We start from the raw sequence: 19,580 nt of genomic DNA, 5'->3' as shown, positions 1-19,580 counted from the left end.
TTATGTTTTCTCCAAACTATGCAATTATTTTAACTGTTACAAAAGAAAATGTTCACAATATATTTAGTTGTAAACCAGGCAATAAAATTATATATTGTAAAGCCTAATTAAAAAATACATTGTGTATATGTGTATGCACAGTAAAAATGGGAAATACATTGACAAAAAGTGTCATGTGGTAGACAAAATAATGGTCCCCAAAGATGTCCATGTCCTAACCCACAGAACCAATGAATATATTGCTTTACTTGACAAAAGGAATTTTGCAGATTCGTATTCATAAGTTAATGATCTTGAGATGGGGAGATTACCCTGGGTGGGCCCAATATAACTCTAGAGAATAAGAGAGATGTAGGAGGTTAGAAATGAGAGGAGAAGCTATGAAGACACTGGGTTTGAAGATGGAGAAAGGGGGTCTCAAGCCCAAGGATATAGGCAGCCCTTGAAAGCTGGAATGGACAAGGAATTGGATTCTTCTCTGGAGCCTCCAGAAGGAACACAGCCCTGTACACTTATGTTAGACTTCTGCCCTCCAGAACTGTAAGATAATATATTTGTATTGTTTTAAGCCACTAAATGTGTGGTAATTTGTTAAAGCAGCAATGAGAAAACAATATAGATTCCATGACAAAAAAACAAAAACTATGTGATAAAAAGATATTGTCTAGTAGCCAGCAGCTTGAGTTTAAGTCACCTTGAATTTAGCAGCCAGTTCCCACTAACCAATCAAAATTAAGTGGCCAGTCATCCACTTAACCTATATCCCTGACTTCCTCAGGCGATAGGTTTGTTCTTTCCAGCCTGGAAAAATTACATAAACCCTGAGAAAGTATAAAGAGTCTCTTGTAGAATTCCCAACAATCCAGCAATGTACAGAAGTTTAAATTCCAGGACCACACAAAAGTAAAAATAAAAGGAGATTTAACAATAAAAAAATTAAATCTATGATATTAATAGCTTTGTGCCCAGTTTTGTTGTCAAAATAATAATCGGCTCTGTAATCAATGTGGTATTTTACATGTATTTTTTCCTTTGTAAGATGTTTAATGCAGGGAAATCTGAAATGTTAGGCTTGTGATTAAGTTAAATGTTTAGAAGCATTTCATTAAGTTTGCAATCAATGTGTAAATGGTTGAGTAGATTTGTTTTGTTCACTTAATATACATTTGATTTATTGGTTGTATAAGTAGTGTGTGAATATTTAAAGCAATGAAAATTTGAACATGCATCAGAATTACCAGGAGGACTTGGTAAAACACAGCCAGCTGCTTCTGATTCAGGAGGTCTGGGTTGAGGCCTGAGAATTTGCATTTCTGAAAAGCTCCCAAGGACTATTTATGCCGTTGACTTGGTGGCTGTGCTTTGAGGAACGTTTATTATTTTAAGTTTAAAAAATGCTAAATGTTTGACAAATTCATAAGGTTGCTTTCACATTGGACTCACTTAGGGGAACAAAGATATTAAAGACACTTAACTAGACGATTAGTTCATATTATTTTGTGAATGACATTGGTATCCACTTCATGCTTAAAATTGCTAGAAATCACCATTTTAATTCTTCCAGGCTACTAAAGATCTTTAAAAAAAAAAAAAAAACCTTTTCACTGCAAACAATGACAACCCTGTAACTAGAGCTGGACTACAAGCACATTAATAGTAATCTGGGATTTATAGAGCTCTCCATCAATCTAAAACCCCAGCTTTAAACATTGTAAGAGCTTTATTATACATGCTACAAATGAAAAGTTGATAAGTTAAAAAATTCTGTCTGGTTCTGTAATGACTTTTCATTTTGGCCTCTTTTCATTTCTATTAATATATACATTATATACTGTAGACAATCTTTGGCATTAGCCAACAATGGTAGCAAATCCAAATTACTCAAATTTAAAGTTTCCCACATATACCAGCTTGCCCTGGAAGTTTAATGGCCAATATTAGGATTTTTCAAAAATGATTAACAAGTTAAAACATGTGTTCAACCTATTTTGTCTAAATATTTAAAATGTCTAGTTTCATTCATCATCTCTTTTCCTACTGTTTAGAAAAAGGAAAGGCATGGCATGAAACTTTAAATGGAAAGATGGTTCCAGAGATAAAATGTTAACATCCATTATTTCTGGATGATGGTGGTATCAGTGGCTCTATTTTTTTTAATCTTCTTTAGTATATTCTATCAAAAGGAATATTATTTTAATAATCAGACAAAATATCATTCAAGAAAGGAAATTTCTCCCAAGTGTGACTTTGAAAGTAATTGAAAATGCCCCAAGTCTTCTTAGAGCAATGGCTAATTCTTGGTCTTAATAAAGAAATGTGCAAGATGAGCCTGGAACATCTTGTCACACCACAAAGCAAGAGAGTTATCGAAGACTGATGGAGTTAGGTCAAAATGACCCCACTTGAACAAAGATGACATTGACCAAACATGGGACAATTTTATAATTAATAAGAATAATAATTATAACAAATTGAAACCTTCAAATGTATTAGCATCCAATGAGTTTATAAAGATACTAATAAAATGGGAGAACAATGAGAAGAATCATAGCAAGACCAATTCTAACTCAATTTCAAAGATAATTCTCAATCAGATTGTATAAACTTTTGATGAGAACAGTCAGACTACACAGATATCAGACAAAATAGCTGAGTATGTAAACAGTGCCTTAGTACTGGGTACTTTTTTTATATAGTTTAAGTTTTAGGGTACATGTGCACAACGTGCAGGTTAGTTACATATGTATACATGTGCCATGTTGGTGTGCTGCACCCATTAACTCGCCATTTAACATTAGGTATATCTCCTAATGCTATCCCTCCCCCCTCCTCCCACCCCACAACAGGCCCCGGTGTGTGATGTTCCCCTTCCTGTGTCCATGTGTTCTCATTGTTCAATTCCCACTTTTGAGTGAGAACATGCGGTGTTTGGTTTTTTGTCCTTGCGATAGTTTGCTGAGAATGATGGGATGATTTATGCAGGGCTCAATGACCATTTTGAGAGAGTGATGGTCACTCCCTCCATGAAAAGGATGGTGGCTATAAATAAATCCTTTCCAACCCTTAGTTTCTGTTGTTGTTTGGTGTTTTTTCTTTTGGTATAAGATTGAAACTTATTTAGGAATTAACGAAAACACCCTGAAGGCTGAAACAAAACAAAGCAAAATGAAACAAAAAAAGACAACAAACAAAGCCTCTCATGACCCCAGGAAAAGCTGTGCAGAGTTAGTGTGATTGGGTGAACAAATACTAAAAAATAAAAAACAAGTAGTGTGCTGGGCCAGATCAAACATGGATGTTGATGAGCAAACATGGATGTTGATGAGCAAACATGGATGTTGATGAGATGGACAATCATACAGCAATCCTGGTGCTCTTAAAAGGAGTTGAGTTGTTCCTAAAGTATTGAAACATGGTGAAAGCGTCTCAAAAGCCAAAGGCAAACAGAGGTTGTATTCTCGTAGGGTCCTGTTATCCATTTTCTCTTTTGTCTCCATCCTGCCTTGTTTGAATCAGACTGCGTGCCCTCTAAACTCCAGTTTCTTTCACTGACAACTCTTACCAGTTGAACAGCTGACTGGGAGATAGAGGAAGGATGTTTTGGTTGTGCATATTACATCCTTGGGAACCCTGTAATCACTTAAAAATGGATGTTTCTGATTTTATTTTTTGTCAAATTGGGCCAAGTCCCAAAAGGAGACTTAAGCAGACTTAATCTCTATCCCCAATGTAAATTGGTTATGAGATAAACTCTCTGAGTCTCCCTCTAGGAAACAGAATATTCTAGCCCTCTGGCATCTCTACCCAGATGATTTTAGTTATATCAACATAAGAATGATGAGGAAATAAGATAGATAATACTCTCAGCAAACCTAGATGGGTTCTTGTCAAATGAGCTGGTGTTGGTAGAAGCCAGAGATGTTGAATAAAATTGCCATATTCAATTTATTAATGAAGGATCTATAATGGCCAGGTTGTTTTGATTTAAATGTTAGATCCCAAGTTTGAAGACCTTAGAGAAAAATGAATGGAGTATAATGGCATTTAGAATAACTTCTTCAAAATGTGCTAATGGAAGTTCAGTGGGTCAGTGTAAGCTGTTTAGGAAAACCACAGAGATAGCCAAAATTGAGCCAGTGCTTGTCTCGAGATTGGGTTAGATCGTAACTTGATTCAACCAACATTACTTGAATTTCTTCTGTGTGCGTGTTCTTTACAAACACGGTCTCATTTACCCTCATATAATGCATTAAGATAAGTATAAGTATCTCCATTTTGCAACTGAGGAACCTGAGATTCAGAAGCATCTGGCCCAAACCATAAGTGCTAGCGTGTGGTAGAGCTGTGAATTGAACCAAATTGTGACTCTGCTTTGAAGCCCCTGTCCTTGATGCTCCGGCACACTGCCTCTAAGAGAATATATCATTGTTCATGCTGTGAAAGACTGGCTTTTGTCATCATTTTTGCCAATAACATAGACTTTTCATACCTGCTGGGTTCTTGGTGTTCTCTGTAAAGATTCATGGAAGTATCATATTTCCCATTAGGTACCAATTTATTACTACCTCATGAGATATATATTTCCCATTAGGTACCAATATTTTAAAACATTTTACCAAAAATCGTAAAACATTTAACATTTTTAGTCTGGATATAATTGGTATAAATACCTGAATAACAGTATTCTAGCTTTTTTTTTTTAGAAATATTCCTATTAATAGGACAATGGTTCACTCCTCTTGAGGACTGAGCCTCATCCACAAATCCCTCTATAACTTTCATTATTTGAGAATAGCAATGATTGGAAACCCCTTTTATGGTGTCATAGGGACATGTGGATATGTGGTTGTACTGGGTTGAATGGTGTTTCCCCAAAATTCATGTCTACCTAGAAACTCAAAGTGTGAGCTTTTTCAGAAGTAGGATATTTGCAGATGTAATTAGTTAAGATGAAGTCATATGGAGTAGGGTAGGTCCTAAATTCAATGACAGATATTCTTATAAGAAGAAGAGAGGATACGCAGAGAAGCCCAGGCAAAGATGGAGGCAGAGTTTGGGGTGATGCCAAGGAAAGCCAAGGATGACTGAGAGCCACCGGAAAGGGAATTGTGGTCCTGTGGAAACATTGATTTTGGACTTCTAGCCTCCAGAACTGTGGGAAAATAAATTTCTGTTGTTCTAAGCCACCATGTTTGTAGTAATTTGTTGTGGCAGCCCTAGGAAACTAATATAGTGGTCTACATTCATTTTCTTTTCTACTGGTTTTACAAATTAGCTGAACACATTTTAGCAATCACTACCATAAGTAAATTACATCTATAGGGAAAGAAATTAGAATAGAACAACGTTACATTATTTGGTTTTATATGGAGCCTTTCATACACGTGGTTGCTGAAGCTGCATTACCAAGTACTATATTAGAAGGCAAATGACTGTGAAGCTATTATGCACTTTTCAGTAGTACGCTGAGCATTAGGCATGAAAAGCTGTCATTACAGAAGAAACAGAAAGCCTTGAAACTGGAGTGATAATGCCCCACTTGCTGTTGCTAAATTCCATATGATTTAAAACTTCTAAAAAATCAGTGATCTGAGTCATGCAAAGGTGTCACTTCTGGTGTCACATCTAAAAGGACAAGCCCAGAGCAAGAAAAAAAAAAAGAATATCCAGTTCATAACCCCAGTAGAGCACCTGGTAACTGACAAAATCTGAAAATACCCTCACATCTGAAGTAAACTTAACTGAATATCTATGTGTATGTTTTGTGTTTTCTGATATGTTAGGAGGTGAGAAAGAGTTCCTAAGAGAGACTCTTCAATAAAGGGAAGTGAGCAATAGGACTGATTCTATCCAGGGGAACCTAGGCCTCCAGGGATCCACACTGAAGCAAGAAAACAACTCAAATCTTAAGGCTGTCTTCCCTTGGATATAACATACACTCCCTTACCAGTTACAGTACATCTAGGTAAAAGAAATTGAGCAAAATTCAGAAGAGAGATGAGAGCCTGGATATGCAGAAAAAAGCTAACATAGCGCCTTGAGGTGGCTGTCCTTCAAAGGGCTGCTTACAAGGCTGACCCTTGGCTAGCATCTGGGAACTTGGACTTTAGGAGGGTTCCCACCATTCCCAGAAATGAGAAGGGTGGTCCACTGTGCCCAAACTGTTTGTATATGCACTATGTTTTATGCTGAACACCTGCTTTCCTTCTGGGTGTCTGGAATCTGGGATCATGCTAGGCAGAGGGCACTTTTGTAACCAGTCCCCAATAAAAGCCTTGGGAACTGGTTTGCTGGGGAAATTAAGCACATCCTGTGTGACACCACTGGGAGGGGACTTGTGGAAGCTTGTGCCTAGTCTCCCCTAGACTTTACCTCATGCACCTTTTTTCTTGGCTGATTTTGCTTTGTTTCTTTTGTTGTGATAAATCTTAGCCATGAGTATCACTGTATGCCGATCCTTGTGAGTCCTTCTAATAAATGATCAAACCAGAGAGTGGTGTTAGAGACTCCAACATATCAGCTCCTCCAAAATATCAGTGGACAGCTCCACCTCAGTGCTCCCCTTCAGTCACCTCTAGATTATACAAAATGCAACTCAGACCAAGCTAACGAGACTTCAGCCACAATATTCTGTATAGTTAATAGGTTTTATTATTGTAACAAGGAAGAAAAGAACAATACATTTTTTTCTCTCCTTAATTGTCAGATCTTCTTTGGGATACTTGTTTATGATGATCTAATTTTTAAAATCTTACTTAACTCTAAATGTAAGACTTTTTTATTGTAATAATACTTCAAATGAGATCTAAAAAGCTTCTGCATAGCAAAAGAAACGATCAACAGAGTGAAAAGGCAACCTATGGAATGGGAGAAAATATTTGCAAACCTGTGTCTCACAAGGGGTTAATGTCCAAAATATAAGGAATGCCTACAATTTAACAGCAAAAAAATAAAAGTCGAAATTAAAAAAATAGGCAAAAGACTTGAATAGATATTTCTGAAAAAAAGGCATACGAGTGGCTAAAAGGTATATGAAAATGTGCTCAATATTACTAATAATTAGGGAAATGCAAGTTAAAACCACAGTCAATATCACTTCACACCTGTTAGGATGACTATCATCAAAATGACAAAAGATAACAAGTTTTGACAAGGATGTAGAAAATTGGAATTCTTCCACAGCATTGGTGGTGATGTAAGATGGTGCCACCACTATGAAAAACAGTGCGGAAGTTTCTCAAAAAATTAAACAGTATTATCATATGATTCAGCCCACTTCTGGGTATTCAGCCAAAGTAACTGAAATCAGAAACTCAAAGAGATATTTGTATTATTGTGTTCCTTGCAGCACTATTCACAATAGCCAATATGTGGAAATAACCTAAATATTCATCAACAGATGAATGGATAAAGAAAATGTGGTATATATTTACAATGAAATATCATTCAGCCTTACAAAGAAGGAAATCCCGGCATATGCAATATCACGAATGAACGCGGAGAACATTATGCTAAGTGAGATAAGCCAGTCACAGAAGGACAAATATTGCATGAGTCCACCTATGTGAAGTATTAAAATAGCCAAATACATAAAAGGAGAAAGTAGAATGGTGGTTGCCAGGGGTTGGAGGTGGGGGGCAATGAGCATTGCTGTTCAACAAGTATTTCAGTTATAGAAGATGAATGAGTAAGTTACATACATATACACATATATATATATTTTTTTTGAGATGGAGTCTCACTCTGTCACCCAGGCTGGAGTGCAATGGTGTGATTTCAGCCCACCGCAACCTCCGCCTCTTGGGTTCAAGCGATTCTCCTGCCTCAGCCTCCTGAGTAGCTGGGATTACAGGCACGCATCACCACGTCTGGCTAATTTTTGTATTTTTAGTAGAGACGGGATTTCACCATGTTGGTCAGGCTGGTCTCAAACTCCTGACCTCATGTTCCGCCCACCTCTGCCTCCCAAGGTGCTGGGATTACAGGCATGAGCCACTGCATTGGCCTTTTTTTTTTTTTTTTAACAGAGTCTTGCTCTGCCCAGGCTGGAGTGCAGTGGCACGATCTGGGCTCACTGCAACCTCCGCCTCCTGGGCTCAAGCGATTCTCCTGCCTCAGCCTCCCTAGTAGCTGGGACTACAGGCGTGCAGAATTTTTTTTTTATTTTATTTTTAGTAGAGATGGGGTTTCACCATGTTGGCCAGGCTAGTCTCAAACTCCTGACCTCAGGTGATCTGTCTGCCTCGGCCTCTCAAAGTGCTGGGATTACAGGCGTGAGCCACCACACCCGGCCATAAATAAGTTCTAAAGATCTGCTGTACAATAGATTGGATTTTGAATGTGTATTTAGGATTTTTATTCCTTGTTCTGATTTTATGTTTCCTTTCTTTGGTGGGTGAGACTGAGGACCAATCTGTAAGGTGCTTTTAAAAAAAAAAAATCAGGTTCAAAATGTGTTTCTTTGAAGATTTTAGAATATTAATGGCTTCCCTTCTGTTCCTGAACACATCCAGCTTGTTGCTGCCTTAGGCTTATGCATCAGCAGTTCTTTCTGTGACACTCTTCCCACAGCATTGCGTACCTGGCTCTGTCATTTTACTGAGCTCTTAACTTTCACCTCCTCAGAGAGGCCTTCCCTGACCACCCAATCTAAGGCAGCCCCCACCCCACCAACAAATAACCCTGCTTTAGCTTCATCGTAGCGCTTATTTCAACCTGCTCTTCTATTCATGCTTTATTTATTTGTTTAGCAAAAGCCTCCTTGCTCCAGAATGTAATTTCCACTCCAACAAGAAACTTGTTTGACTTGATCAGCATTTTATTTCATTTATTTCTTTGAGACAGAATCCCGCTCTGTTGCCCAGGCTGGAGTGCAGTGGCACAATCTCAGCTGACTGCAACCTCCGCCTCCCGGGTTCAAGCGATTCTCCTGCCTCAGCCTCCTGAGTAGCTGGGATTACAGGTGCCTGCCACCACGCCTGGCTAATTTTTGTGTTTTTAGTAGAGATGGGATTTTGCCATGTTGGCCAGGCTGGTCCTGACCTCCAGTGACCCACTCCACCCCTCCAGCCCCTCGGCTTCCCAAAGTGCTGGGATTACAGACGTGAGCCACTGCACCCAGCCTTGATCAGCCTTTTATTCTCAGTGCTACAACAATGTCTGGAAGAAAAATGAGGCATTCAATAACTATTTCTGAATAAATGAATAATTAGATCATTTGAACAAATAAGTGACACTTTGGAAATTGCATTTAACAGCTTTCAAGAGACTGGCCCGGTTTTCTTTCTTTTTTTTTTTTTCTCCTTTCGGTTGCTACACTCACTATATTCTCCCTCAGGCTCTTCTTTCACCAATGTGCAGGCACTTTTTATTCGACCAGGCCCCCAAAGCAGCTGGACCAGCAATGAAGAAGCAACACCGTCAATCAATGTCAGGCATGCACGATTCTTTTGATTTGAAAGGGCCAGCAATGTCATTTAATCATCCTCCAATCCCTTTGCACCTTAAAATGTTAAACTTCTACGAAAAGCAAAGGAGGTGATTGCTGAGGGTTACAAGGTGCATATCAGCAAGGTAGATGTCATTAAGATTTGCTTCCTTGCATCTCCTGTTCAATTGCATCTGTAGAAGGCGGTGGATTTATCTTGTCTTCTTCAATTTATCTTTATTGAATTTCTGAGTCCCAGCATATCTTGTTTGTCAGATATTTTGGCAGATTAAGCAGTAATGAGGTACATAGAAGAAAGTCAGATTTCCACAATAGCTACTCTACTCCTTTTTCTGACATCCCCCATCTCCCATCCCAGCCTTTTCTGATATTGTACTATCCTTGTTCTCTTTGTACCCTGAGGATTTCCTCCTCCCTCTCCTTAATTGCACCTGTTCTCATGGCACAGCCTTCTGCAATTCTCCCACATTGAGACCATGGAGCTAATTTTTACCACTGAGCTTATATTTATATTTCTTTAGCTCTCAACTTCACTCAAGGTCTTTATCTCCAATGGCTTGTGAACATTTGCACTCAGAGGTTCAAACTTTAATGCAATATGTTCAGTACCTAATCTGTCACTTTCTCCACAAAGCAGACACTCCTTTCATTTTCCTGCTTCTGTCTTTTCCCTTCATTGATTGTGCTTGGTATACTTTCATTGTAATAAATCATAACTATGAGTTTGACTATATGCTGAGTCCTGTGAGCACTCCTAGTGAATCATCAAACCTCTGGGTTGTCATGGGGACCTCTTGACATGCAAGTCAATGTTTTCTTTTCTTTTTTTTTTTTTTTTTTGTCTTTTCTTTTCTTTTGAGATGGAGTTTTGCTCTTCTTGCCCAGGCTGGAGTGCAATGGCACTATCTCAGCTCACTACAACCTCCGCCTCCCGAGTTTAAGCGATTCTCCTGCCTCAGCCTCCTGAGTAGCTGGGATTACAGGCATGCACCACCACACCCGGCTAATTTTTGTATTTTTAGTAGAGACGGGATTTCTCCATGTTGGTCAGGCTGGTCTCGAACTCCCAAACTCAGGTGATCCACCCGCCTCGGCCTCCCAAAGTGCTGGGATTATAGGCATGAGCCACTGCGCCTGGCCCAATATTTTCTATAACTTGTTTCGCTGCCCCTCTCGTGGGCTGAGTAGAAGCAGCATTATGGGGTAATCAAAACAACGCGGCCTTAGAAAATAAAGACAGCTTGATTTAAACCCTGACTTAGTCAGCTTCTAAGCTCCATTAACTTCTCTGAGCCATGCTTTCCTCATCTATAAAACCAGGCCAATAATACTTACTTTGCAAGATTTTTTAAAAGATTTAGAGATAATAGCACAAGAGGTCCACGGCAGACAATCTTTAAGGAGTAGCTATTATTTTCAGTGTTTTGGATAAGATAAAACGGTCAAAATGAATTATATGGACTCCATTTCATGGACCCATGTATTCATGTAGCAATGGAGCTATAATAATTATATGGACTCAAAATGTCCCAATCATTTTGGAACTTGTAACCGAAAAAAATCTGTAAGCAGACTGTTTTGCTCAGGATCTATGTAGAGCTCCTCTAACTAAGGACTTGCAGTGAGAATTGTGTGGAGAACAAGCCCGGAAAAGAGCACGTTTATACCCATCCTCAATTTTCAGCCCATGCTTGGCTGTTTGTCTCTTGCTCTTGGGATCCTGCCCGCTGCACTAATTTCTGGATCCTGACCTCTTTCTGACTGCCAACCTGCATTGCTCAACTCCTTTTCTGGATGCTCAGCCGTTCCTCCCACTGAACCCTCTTCCAACCAGTGCTTTACATATGACTCATTCACCATCTTTCACCTGGTCCTATATAGAGGATCCCCACTGAAACTTTGCTTGGATATGTCTCTGGCTTCATCCCTTGATCAGCTTGTAATATTTGCTTTTGAATAAAGTATATTTCACTTTAGTGGAAGCAGAATTATTAGACAAATATAATCCCAGTCAGTGGCAGATTATTTGGAAGAAAAAATTTATGTTCCTTGATTCCTTTTGTCCCTAGAATCCAGAGGCTAATCACACTTCTTAATACTTTCATTGTCCCATCTGAAATAATATAACTAAAAGGTTTAAAGATGAGTTATTTGAAATATCTTCAGCAAGTCAAATGAGGTGAATTCTTTAGTATATACTAGGGTGGTTGCCATAAAAAGCAGACGGTATCTGCAAGAAATAACTTTATGGCGTATCATTTTCAGGAAAAGAATCATTAGTCTTCTCTTTTGAGGGCAAAACTTTTAACAAATACATTTGCTCTGGATTTTTTAGCCAGACATGATGTAGTGGTATGAGCACTGCATGAGGAGTCAGGAGGCCTATGCTTCAGTTTCATTATAATATAGTGGGGAAGAGCCTTTCCCCATCTCTCCCTTCATCTAGATGGGAGTGAGCTACTAGTACTTCGTAACGAAATATAAGTGGAATTGTTTGCACTGCTTCCCCGCTAAGGTGGCTTTGAAACAAGTATGTCTTCTCCATGCTCTATTCTCCTTGGTTCTGGCTGGATGTTAACACCCAAACTGACCTTGGAGGTCACATGTTGAAGATGGTAGAATCACTCTCAGCCAGTGTCCCTGAATAACCCACATAAATTAATAACCTGTTCTTCCCTTTTACCAATCAGGAACATCTGCACTATGTTAACATATTGACATTTGAGATTTTGTGTTACAGCAGCTAGTCTGTGCCTAATTAAGTTGTTTCACTTCTTTATGACAATCTGTTTGGGTTGTTGTAAGGATTAAACAAGTTAGAAAAATACCTGGCACATAATAAATGCTCAATAAATGCTATTAATAGTTATTAATATTATTACCTAGTCTGATAGTAACTAGTTATGAGTCACTGAACGTCAGTTTCCCTGGACCTTCATTTCCTCCTCAACTGTTAAATCTAAGAGTCATACTTGATGAACTCAAAATTTGCGTTAAGTTTGAAATTTTATGATCAGAAGCTTCTTCAAAAAAGTGCCAAGAAAAATTATTTCAACAGATGGAAAGTGGCCATAGGACGAGGGAGAGGCATTCAGAATATCAGGGAAAGAGGGAAAATGGAGAACAGAACAATTAGAGGGAAAACCATTATTTAAAGAGAATTAGGTTTTATTTTTGAAATTTATCCATCAGATTCTGAAATCAGCTTTGGAGAGAAGAAAATATTTACAAACCGGGCCGTGTCCGTGAGACTTTCATTCACACCCAAATGAATATCTTGTGTGGTAAGAAAACAAGGATGTCCTCCCAGAAGTGCAAAGCCTACAATAAAAAAAAAAGAAAAAAATCATTTTGAAAAAACAACTAAAGTGGAAAACAAAATTACAAAGAATTGGCATCATCTCAACTGAAAAGTCAAAATCTTTAAATCTCTCCAACTTCTCTGATAGAGAATTCCCATGCAAAGCAAAATGAGGAATTGAGGGAAGTAGATAAAATTTTGTGCTCAAGTACTTAACTCTCCTTCACATGTGTGCCCATTTCTCCACCCTCTTATTCAAGACCTGGCAATAACGAGGCATCATTCCCTCTTTGGGGCTATGCCTGGTTTTGGTTCTCTAAAATATATAAAGCTGGCTGTGTGCAGTGGCTCATACCTATAATCCCAGCACTTTGGGAGGCTGAGGCAGGTGGATCTTCTGAGGTCAGAAGTTCAAGACCAGCCTGGCCAACATGGCAAAACCCTGTCTCTACTAAAAATACAAAAATTAGCCGGACGTAGTGGCAGGCGCCTGTAATCCCAGCTAGTCAGGAGCTGAGGCAGGAGAATCGCTTGAACCTGGGAGGCGGGGGCTGTAGTGAGCCGAGATCACGACACTGCACTCCAGCCTGAGCAACAGAGCAAGATTCTGTCTGAAAAAAATAAAAAATAAAATAAAATATATGACGCTGTCTTGATTGGAAGATAAGGAAAACAGTAAAGTGGCCCTTTGACTTTTTTTCACTCTTAGTGACTTGAAACCACGATCTCAATGCTTACTTTCTTTTATTTTCAAGCCTTTCATTTTTATTTATTTATTTTTTGACACAGTCTTCCCCTGTCACCCAGGCTGGAGCCCTTCCATCACACATTCTGGGGAAAATTATGGGAGATGGTGACATCCAATCAGAACTTTACTATCTCATTTGGGACTGGTTTAATGCTCAGAATTTCTCCCATACATAAAGGCAAATACACATAATTGCAAGGTAAAGATTTGTCCAAGGAATTTTACAAACATTACTTTTCCCCTCCTTATTATGATGTGCCTGATTTATCTTTTGGGAAATAAGCAACAGTCACAATTTGCTAATCCCTTCTGTTTCCCATAAACAGGGAAGAAATCATTAATTGCACGGTGAATTGGGGAATGAGGAGTTTCAGATCCACAAAGGAGAATTTGACTCAAAATCTCACGAAACATCCCACTGAGGTCTTAACACAGTTTGAATATGGACTGATATTAAATGATATTAAGGAATCATTATTTTTGTTCAGTGTGATCATGACATCATAGCCATATAGGACAATATCCTTATTTTTTTGAGATACAAACTGATGTATTTTGAGGTAAAATATCATTATAGCTTTAATTTACTTTAGTTCAACAACCAAAACAAATAGATGAAGAAGGCAACATATTAACAATTGTTAGACTGATGTAAAGGGTATTGGTATGCTCATTATGCTAATCTTTTTACTTTTCTGTTTATTTGAAAGTTTCATTATAAAAAATAAAAATCAGAGGCAGGTGGATCACGAGGTCAGGAGATTGAGACCATCCTGGCTAACACGGTGAAACCCCGTCTCTACTAAAAATACAAAAAATTAGCCAGGCGTGGCGGTGGGCACCTGTAGTCCCAGCTACTCCGGAAGCTGAGGCAGGAGGATGTCATGAACCCGGGAGGTGGAGCTTGCAGTGAGCCAAGATCGTGCCACTGCACTCCAGCCTGGGCAACAGAGCAAGACTCCATCTCAAAAAAGAAAAAAAAAATTAAAAATCAAACCCACACAAAGCAATGGTCCTCATTTATGTTACTGTATATAAAATTAAATAATTATAGTCTACCTATTTTATACTCAAAAGTGTTCCCTTAAATATGCCTAGACCAAATGATCTTTAACTAGAGACCACCATGTTATGACCCTAGCAATGACTCTTCACAGAGTATAATCATATGATGGCACATTATTAACATTCTTTCATTGAATCCCTTAGTCTGACAAAGTGTACAGTAGATATTACAAGAATTTTATAGAAAAGGGTTCTGGGAGGCAGAGTCTAAAAAATTGTGCAAGATTGTTTTTAAGTCTCCACAGCCCTAGGCCTTGCCATAGGGAAGCCAGCTATTGGGTCAGCTCAAAGTGTGATCTACAGAGACAGAATGACATAGTGGGACTGGACTCAGTCTTCTTCATCTGACAAATAAGACAGTTTGCCTAGAGTTGTAAGATCCCTTGCAGATCTTATGTGCTAGGTGCCAGGTAGGATCAAAGAATGTGAAATGCCCGAACAGTCCTACTTGCTATGGGACCTGTAATGAACATTCTGACCCCATTTCTGATGTTTGACTGTCCACCTCTCCCTGCCTGACCCTTCAGCCCTACATCTGGGCAAGCTGATAAGAAAGTTCAGGTGCTCCCTCCTTTGGCACTAGCAGGACGTTCAAAGTGCACAAGCCCTACCCTGCACATGGGAAACCTCATCCCAGCCCCATCACCAAATCACACTAGAACTCCATATCGTTTCTCTGCTCTCTGAGGCTACTTTTGGACCTGCTTGGGAACCAGACCTACTATCCCCAGAAAACCACATGATGTGAGTAATAAACTTTTTCATATCTTCCTGGTGCATGTGAGATATTCTCACTGTCAGCAATCAAACCAAATTTTAAGGAATTTGGTGGCCTTAATTCCTTAAAATTTGGTGGATGGCGCATCTCATGTCTGTGGAGTAACCACACACCACAACAAGTCCTGGCCTCACTGTATGATTGTGAAATTTATTCATTCATTCTGAAAATATGTGCCTGGTGCTATTCTAGGCACTGAAGAAAGCATTGTAAACAAAATACAAGTCTTTGACTACTTATTAGCTGTAATAATAATTGCTTTATATATCTGGGTGCTCTAACATTGGGTTCATATATATTTATTGTTGTTATATTCTCTTGCTGAATTGGCCCTTTATAATTACATAATGGCCTTGTCTTTTTTTTCCAGTTTTTGTCTTTCAAATGGAGAGAGACAGAGTATAAACTGAATGAGTAAATTAAATATATTGTATGTTAGATACTGATAAGTGCCATAAGAAATACAGAGCAGGGAAGGAGAATAGGAAATTCACAGGACCCGAGTTGCAATTTTAAGTAGTATGGTCAAAGAAGCCACACTGACTGTGGGACATTTGAGTAAAGACCTGAGGAAGACGGATGGGTGAACCATAGAAAACATACGAGATAGTGGGAAGAGCATGTGCAAAATGCCTGTGTAAAGGTCATGATTGGTGGGTTCAAGAGACAACAAGAGGCCGGGCGCAGTGGCTGATGCCTGTAATCCTAGCACTTTGGGAGGCCGAGGTGGGCAGATCACCTGAGGTCAGGGGTTTGTGACCAGTCTGGCCAACATGGGGAAACCCCATCTCTACTAAAAATACAAAAATTAGCTGGTCATGGTGGCGGGCGCCTGTAATCCCAGCTACTCGGGAGGCCGAGGCAGGAGAATCACTTGAACTCGGGAGGTGGAGGTTGCAGTGAGCCAAGCTGCACCACTGCACTGCAGCCAGGGCGACAGAGTGAGGCTTCGTCTAAAAAAAAAGAGAGAGAGAGACAGACAACAAGAAGGTAGTGTGGACGGTGCAGAGGTGAGGCTGCAGAAGGAAGCTGGGGAGAAGGCAACAACTTTGACTTTTCTCTGGATAAAATGGGAAGACTTTTAAGGCTTGGAGCAGAGGAGGGACATGATTTGACTTACATTTTAATTGGACATCTGTAGCAGGGCAAAAGCAGGGAGACAAGTCAGGAGACTGTTGCGAAAATCTGGGTAAGAGTTGATAGGCTGGAACAAGGTGGTAGCAGCTAACGTGGTGAGAAAATGGTTGGCTTCTTCGTATGTTTTGAAAGTGTATCTTTTCAAAAAACCAACTTTTTTTTTTTAATTTTTTATTTTTTTTTAATTATACTTTAGGGTTTTAGGGTACATGTGCACAATGTGCAGGTTTGTTACATATGTATCCATGTGCCATGTTGATTTCCTGTACCCATTAACTCGTCATTTAGCATTAGGTGTATCTCCTAATGCTGTCCCTCCCCCCTCCCCCCACCCCACAACAGTCCCCGGAGTGTGATGTTCCCCTTCCTGTGTCCGTGAGTTCTCATTGTTCAATTCCCACCTATGAGTGAGAACATGCGGTGTTTGGTAAAAAACCAACTTTTTATTTCATTGATCTTTTACATTTTTTTAGTCTCTGTTTCGTGTATTTCTGTTCTGATCTGTATTATTTCTTTTCTTCTACAAATTTTGGGTTTGGTTTGCTCTTGCTTTTCCAGTTCTTTAAGATGCATCATTAGGTTGTTTATTTGAAGTTTTTCTATTTTTTTGATGTAGGCATTTATTGATGTACACGTCCCTCTTAGTACTGCTTTTGCTGTGTCCCACAAGTTTTAATATGCTGTGCTTCCATTTTCATTTGTTTCAAGAACTATTTACATTTTCTTCTTAATTTTGTCAAGGACTTAATGGTCATTCAGGGGCATATTTTTAAATTTCCATGAGTTTATATTTTTTCCAAAATTCTTCTTGTTATTGATTTCTAGTTTTATTCCATTGTGGTCAGAAAATATATTTAATATAATTTAAGTATTTTTTAATTTGGAGTATTTGTTTTGTATCCTTGATAATGTTCCATGTGCTAAGGAAAAGAATGTGTACTCTGCACCTGTTGGGTGAAATGTTCTGTAAATATCTATTATGTCCACTTGGCCTATAGTGCAGATTAAGTCTAATGTTTCTTTGTTGATTTTCAGTCTGGATTATTTGTCCAATGCTGAAGATGGAGCGTTGAAGTCCTCAGCTATTATTGTATTAGGTTCTAGCTAACATTTTAGCTCTAGTAATACTTGCTTTATATATCTGAGTGCTCTAGCATTGGGTTCATATATATTTATTGTTGTTATATTCTCTTGCTGAATTGGCCCCTTTATCATTACATAATGGCCTTGTCTTTTTTTTCCAGTTTTTGTCTTGAAATCTATTTTACCTGATGTAAGTATAGCTACTCCTGCTCTTTTGTAGTTTCCATTTGCATGAAATATCTTTTGCCATCCCTTCATTATCAGTGTATGTATGTCTTTAGAGGTGAAGTGAGCTTCTCAACTGTTCACCTTGCTTCCTACCTCACTGAAAAATTTACAGCAATAAGAGGAGAACTTCTAGACTCTACTCCATTTCCTGACTAGTCAGCATCTGTACTCATATACTCTGCTTTCCTTTCTATTAAGCATAGATGAATTTTCCATGCCCCATGTAATGCCTCCACTCGTGCACTAGAAGCCACTCCCCTTGCCTACTCAAAGACATTGCTCTAGCAATTCCTCCCTTTCTCCCTTATGTCACCAACATCTTGAATGGGTTGTTCTCATTTTTTCACACATTATTTAAAAATAGATACAGATTTTCTCTTTGTCCTAATTTCCCTGACAAGTACTCCTTTAATTGTTTGCTCCCCTTTGCAGTAAAGCTCTTTGTTCTTCTTTCTCTTTCTAGTTCCTCTCTTCTCATTTCCATCAAACCTATAAGGCTTTGTCCCCTACCACTGCTGCACCAAAACTCCTCTCACCAAAGTTATCAGTGACCTTCACGTTACTCCATCTAGTGGCCATTTCTGAGCCCTCTTCCTTCTTCACTTAGCAGTATTCAACAAAGTTGATCTTCATTTTCTACTTGATAAGTTTTCTTCACACAGTGTCCAGGACATCACACCTGTTTGCCTTTCCATCTACCTTGGTAGTTGCTCCTTCTCAGTACCATTGTTGGTTCCTTCTATTTTTCTTGACTTCTGAATGTTGGTGTGCCCCAGGACCAGCCCTTGGTTCTCCTCTCATCCCTCAATCTACACTTACTCTCTTTATAATTGTATCCAGTCCCATGGCCTTAAATATCATCTATATGCTGGTGACACTCAAATATCTCTAGGCCAGATTTCACTCCCAAATTCCAGACTCATGTCCAACTGCTTTTTTTTTAACATCTTTGCTTATATGTCTAATAGACACTTCAAACTCAGTATATCTAAGACTGAATTCCCAACCTTCCCCTTTCCATTTGTTCCATCACCGGCCTTCACATTTGCTCAGGCAGAAATCTTAAAGTCATCCTTGACATCTCTCTCTTACCCAATACATCAGTAATCTTGTTGTCTCTCTCTTCAAAACATACCTAGAATCTGTTCCTCTTACCCTCTCCACTGCTGCCACCACAGCCCCAGCTTCTATAATTGATAGCTATCTATTGACAGGCTTCACTACTTCTACCTTGCTTTCACCCTGGGCCCCCCACAGTCTATTCCACAGTTTATTCTTAGTCAGAGGGATCCTTTTAAAATGCAATTAGATCATGTCCCTCCTTTGTTCAAGATCATCCAACGATTCCCCATTTCACTCAAAATAAAAGCCAAAGTCCCAATAGTGGTGCACTTGTTTTTCCCTCAGTTCCAGACACATTCTTCTCCTTGCTGAGAGTACTTATCATCTTCCAGCATACTGTATCATCCACTTATTTATTATGTCTGTTGTTTATTGTCTGTGTACCCACTAGAATGTAAGCCCCATGAAGGCATGGATTTTCATCTGTTTTGTCTACTGAGGTATCGCTCCCGAGCACCTAGAATAAAACCTGGCAAATAGTAAGTGCTTAATGAATACTCATTGAATGAATAAAGGAAGAATTTGACCTGAAGAAAGGACCCATTCTTCTCATTTGTGAACAGCCTCTCATTTTGCTAACAGAAAGAACAGAAATTTCTATCATCTATGAAGCAACGTAATGTAGTGGTGATTATAATCACTAATCACTCTTGAGTACTTAATTTCTTTA

At 39.0% G+C, this 19,580-nt stretch overlaps 1 protein-coding gene across 1 annotated transcript in view; it reads right to left on the bottom strand.

Annotated features, from left to right (window-relative positions):
* The window catches only part of OTC (ornithine transcarbamylase), a 97,512-nt gene that overhangs the window by 28,563 nt on the left and 49,369 nt on the right, over nucleotides 1-19,580 (bottom strand). The window contains exon 6 of the mRNA XM_055267892.1: nucleotides 12,682-12,769. Within this exon, the coding sequence (XP_055123867.1) occupies nucleotides 12,682-12,769 (88 nt within the window). The remainder of the gene's footprint in view (nucleotides 1-12,681; nucleotides 12,770-19,580) is intronic.

The sequence above is a fragment of the Symphalangus syndactylus genome, chromosome X (assembly GCF_028878055.3).
Source record: "Symphalangus syndactylus isolate Jambi chromosome X, NHGRI_mSymSyn1-v2.1_pri, whole genome shotgun sequence".
Lineage (NCBI taxonomy): Eukaryota > Metazoa > Chordata > Mammalia > Primates > Hylobatidae > Symphalangus > Symphalangus syndactylus.
Note: the sequence above shows the minus strand (reverse complement) of the source record. Positions and strands in the feature narration are given on the sequence as shown.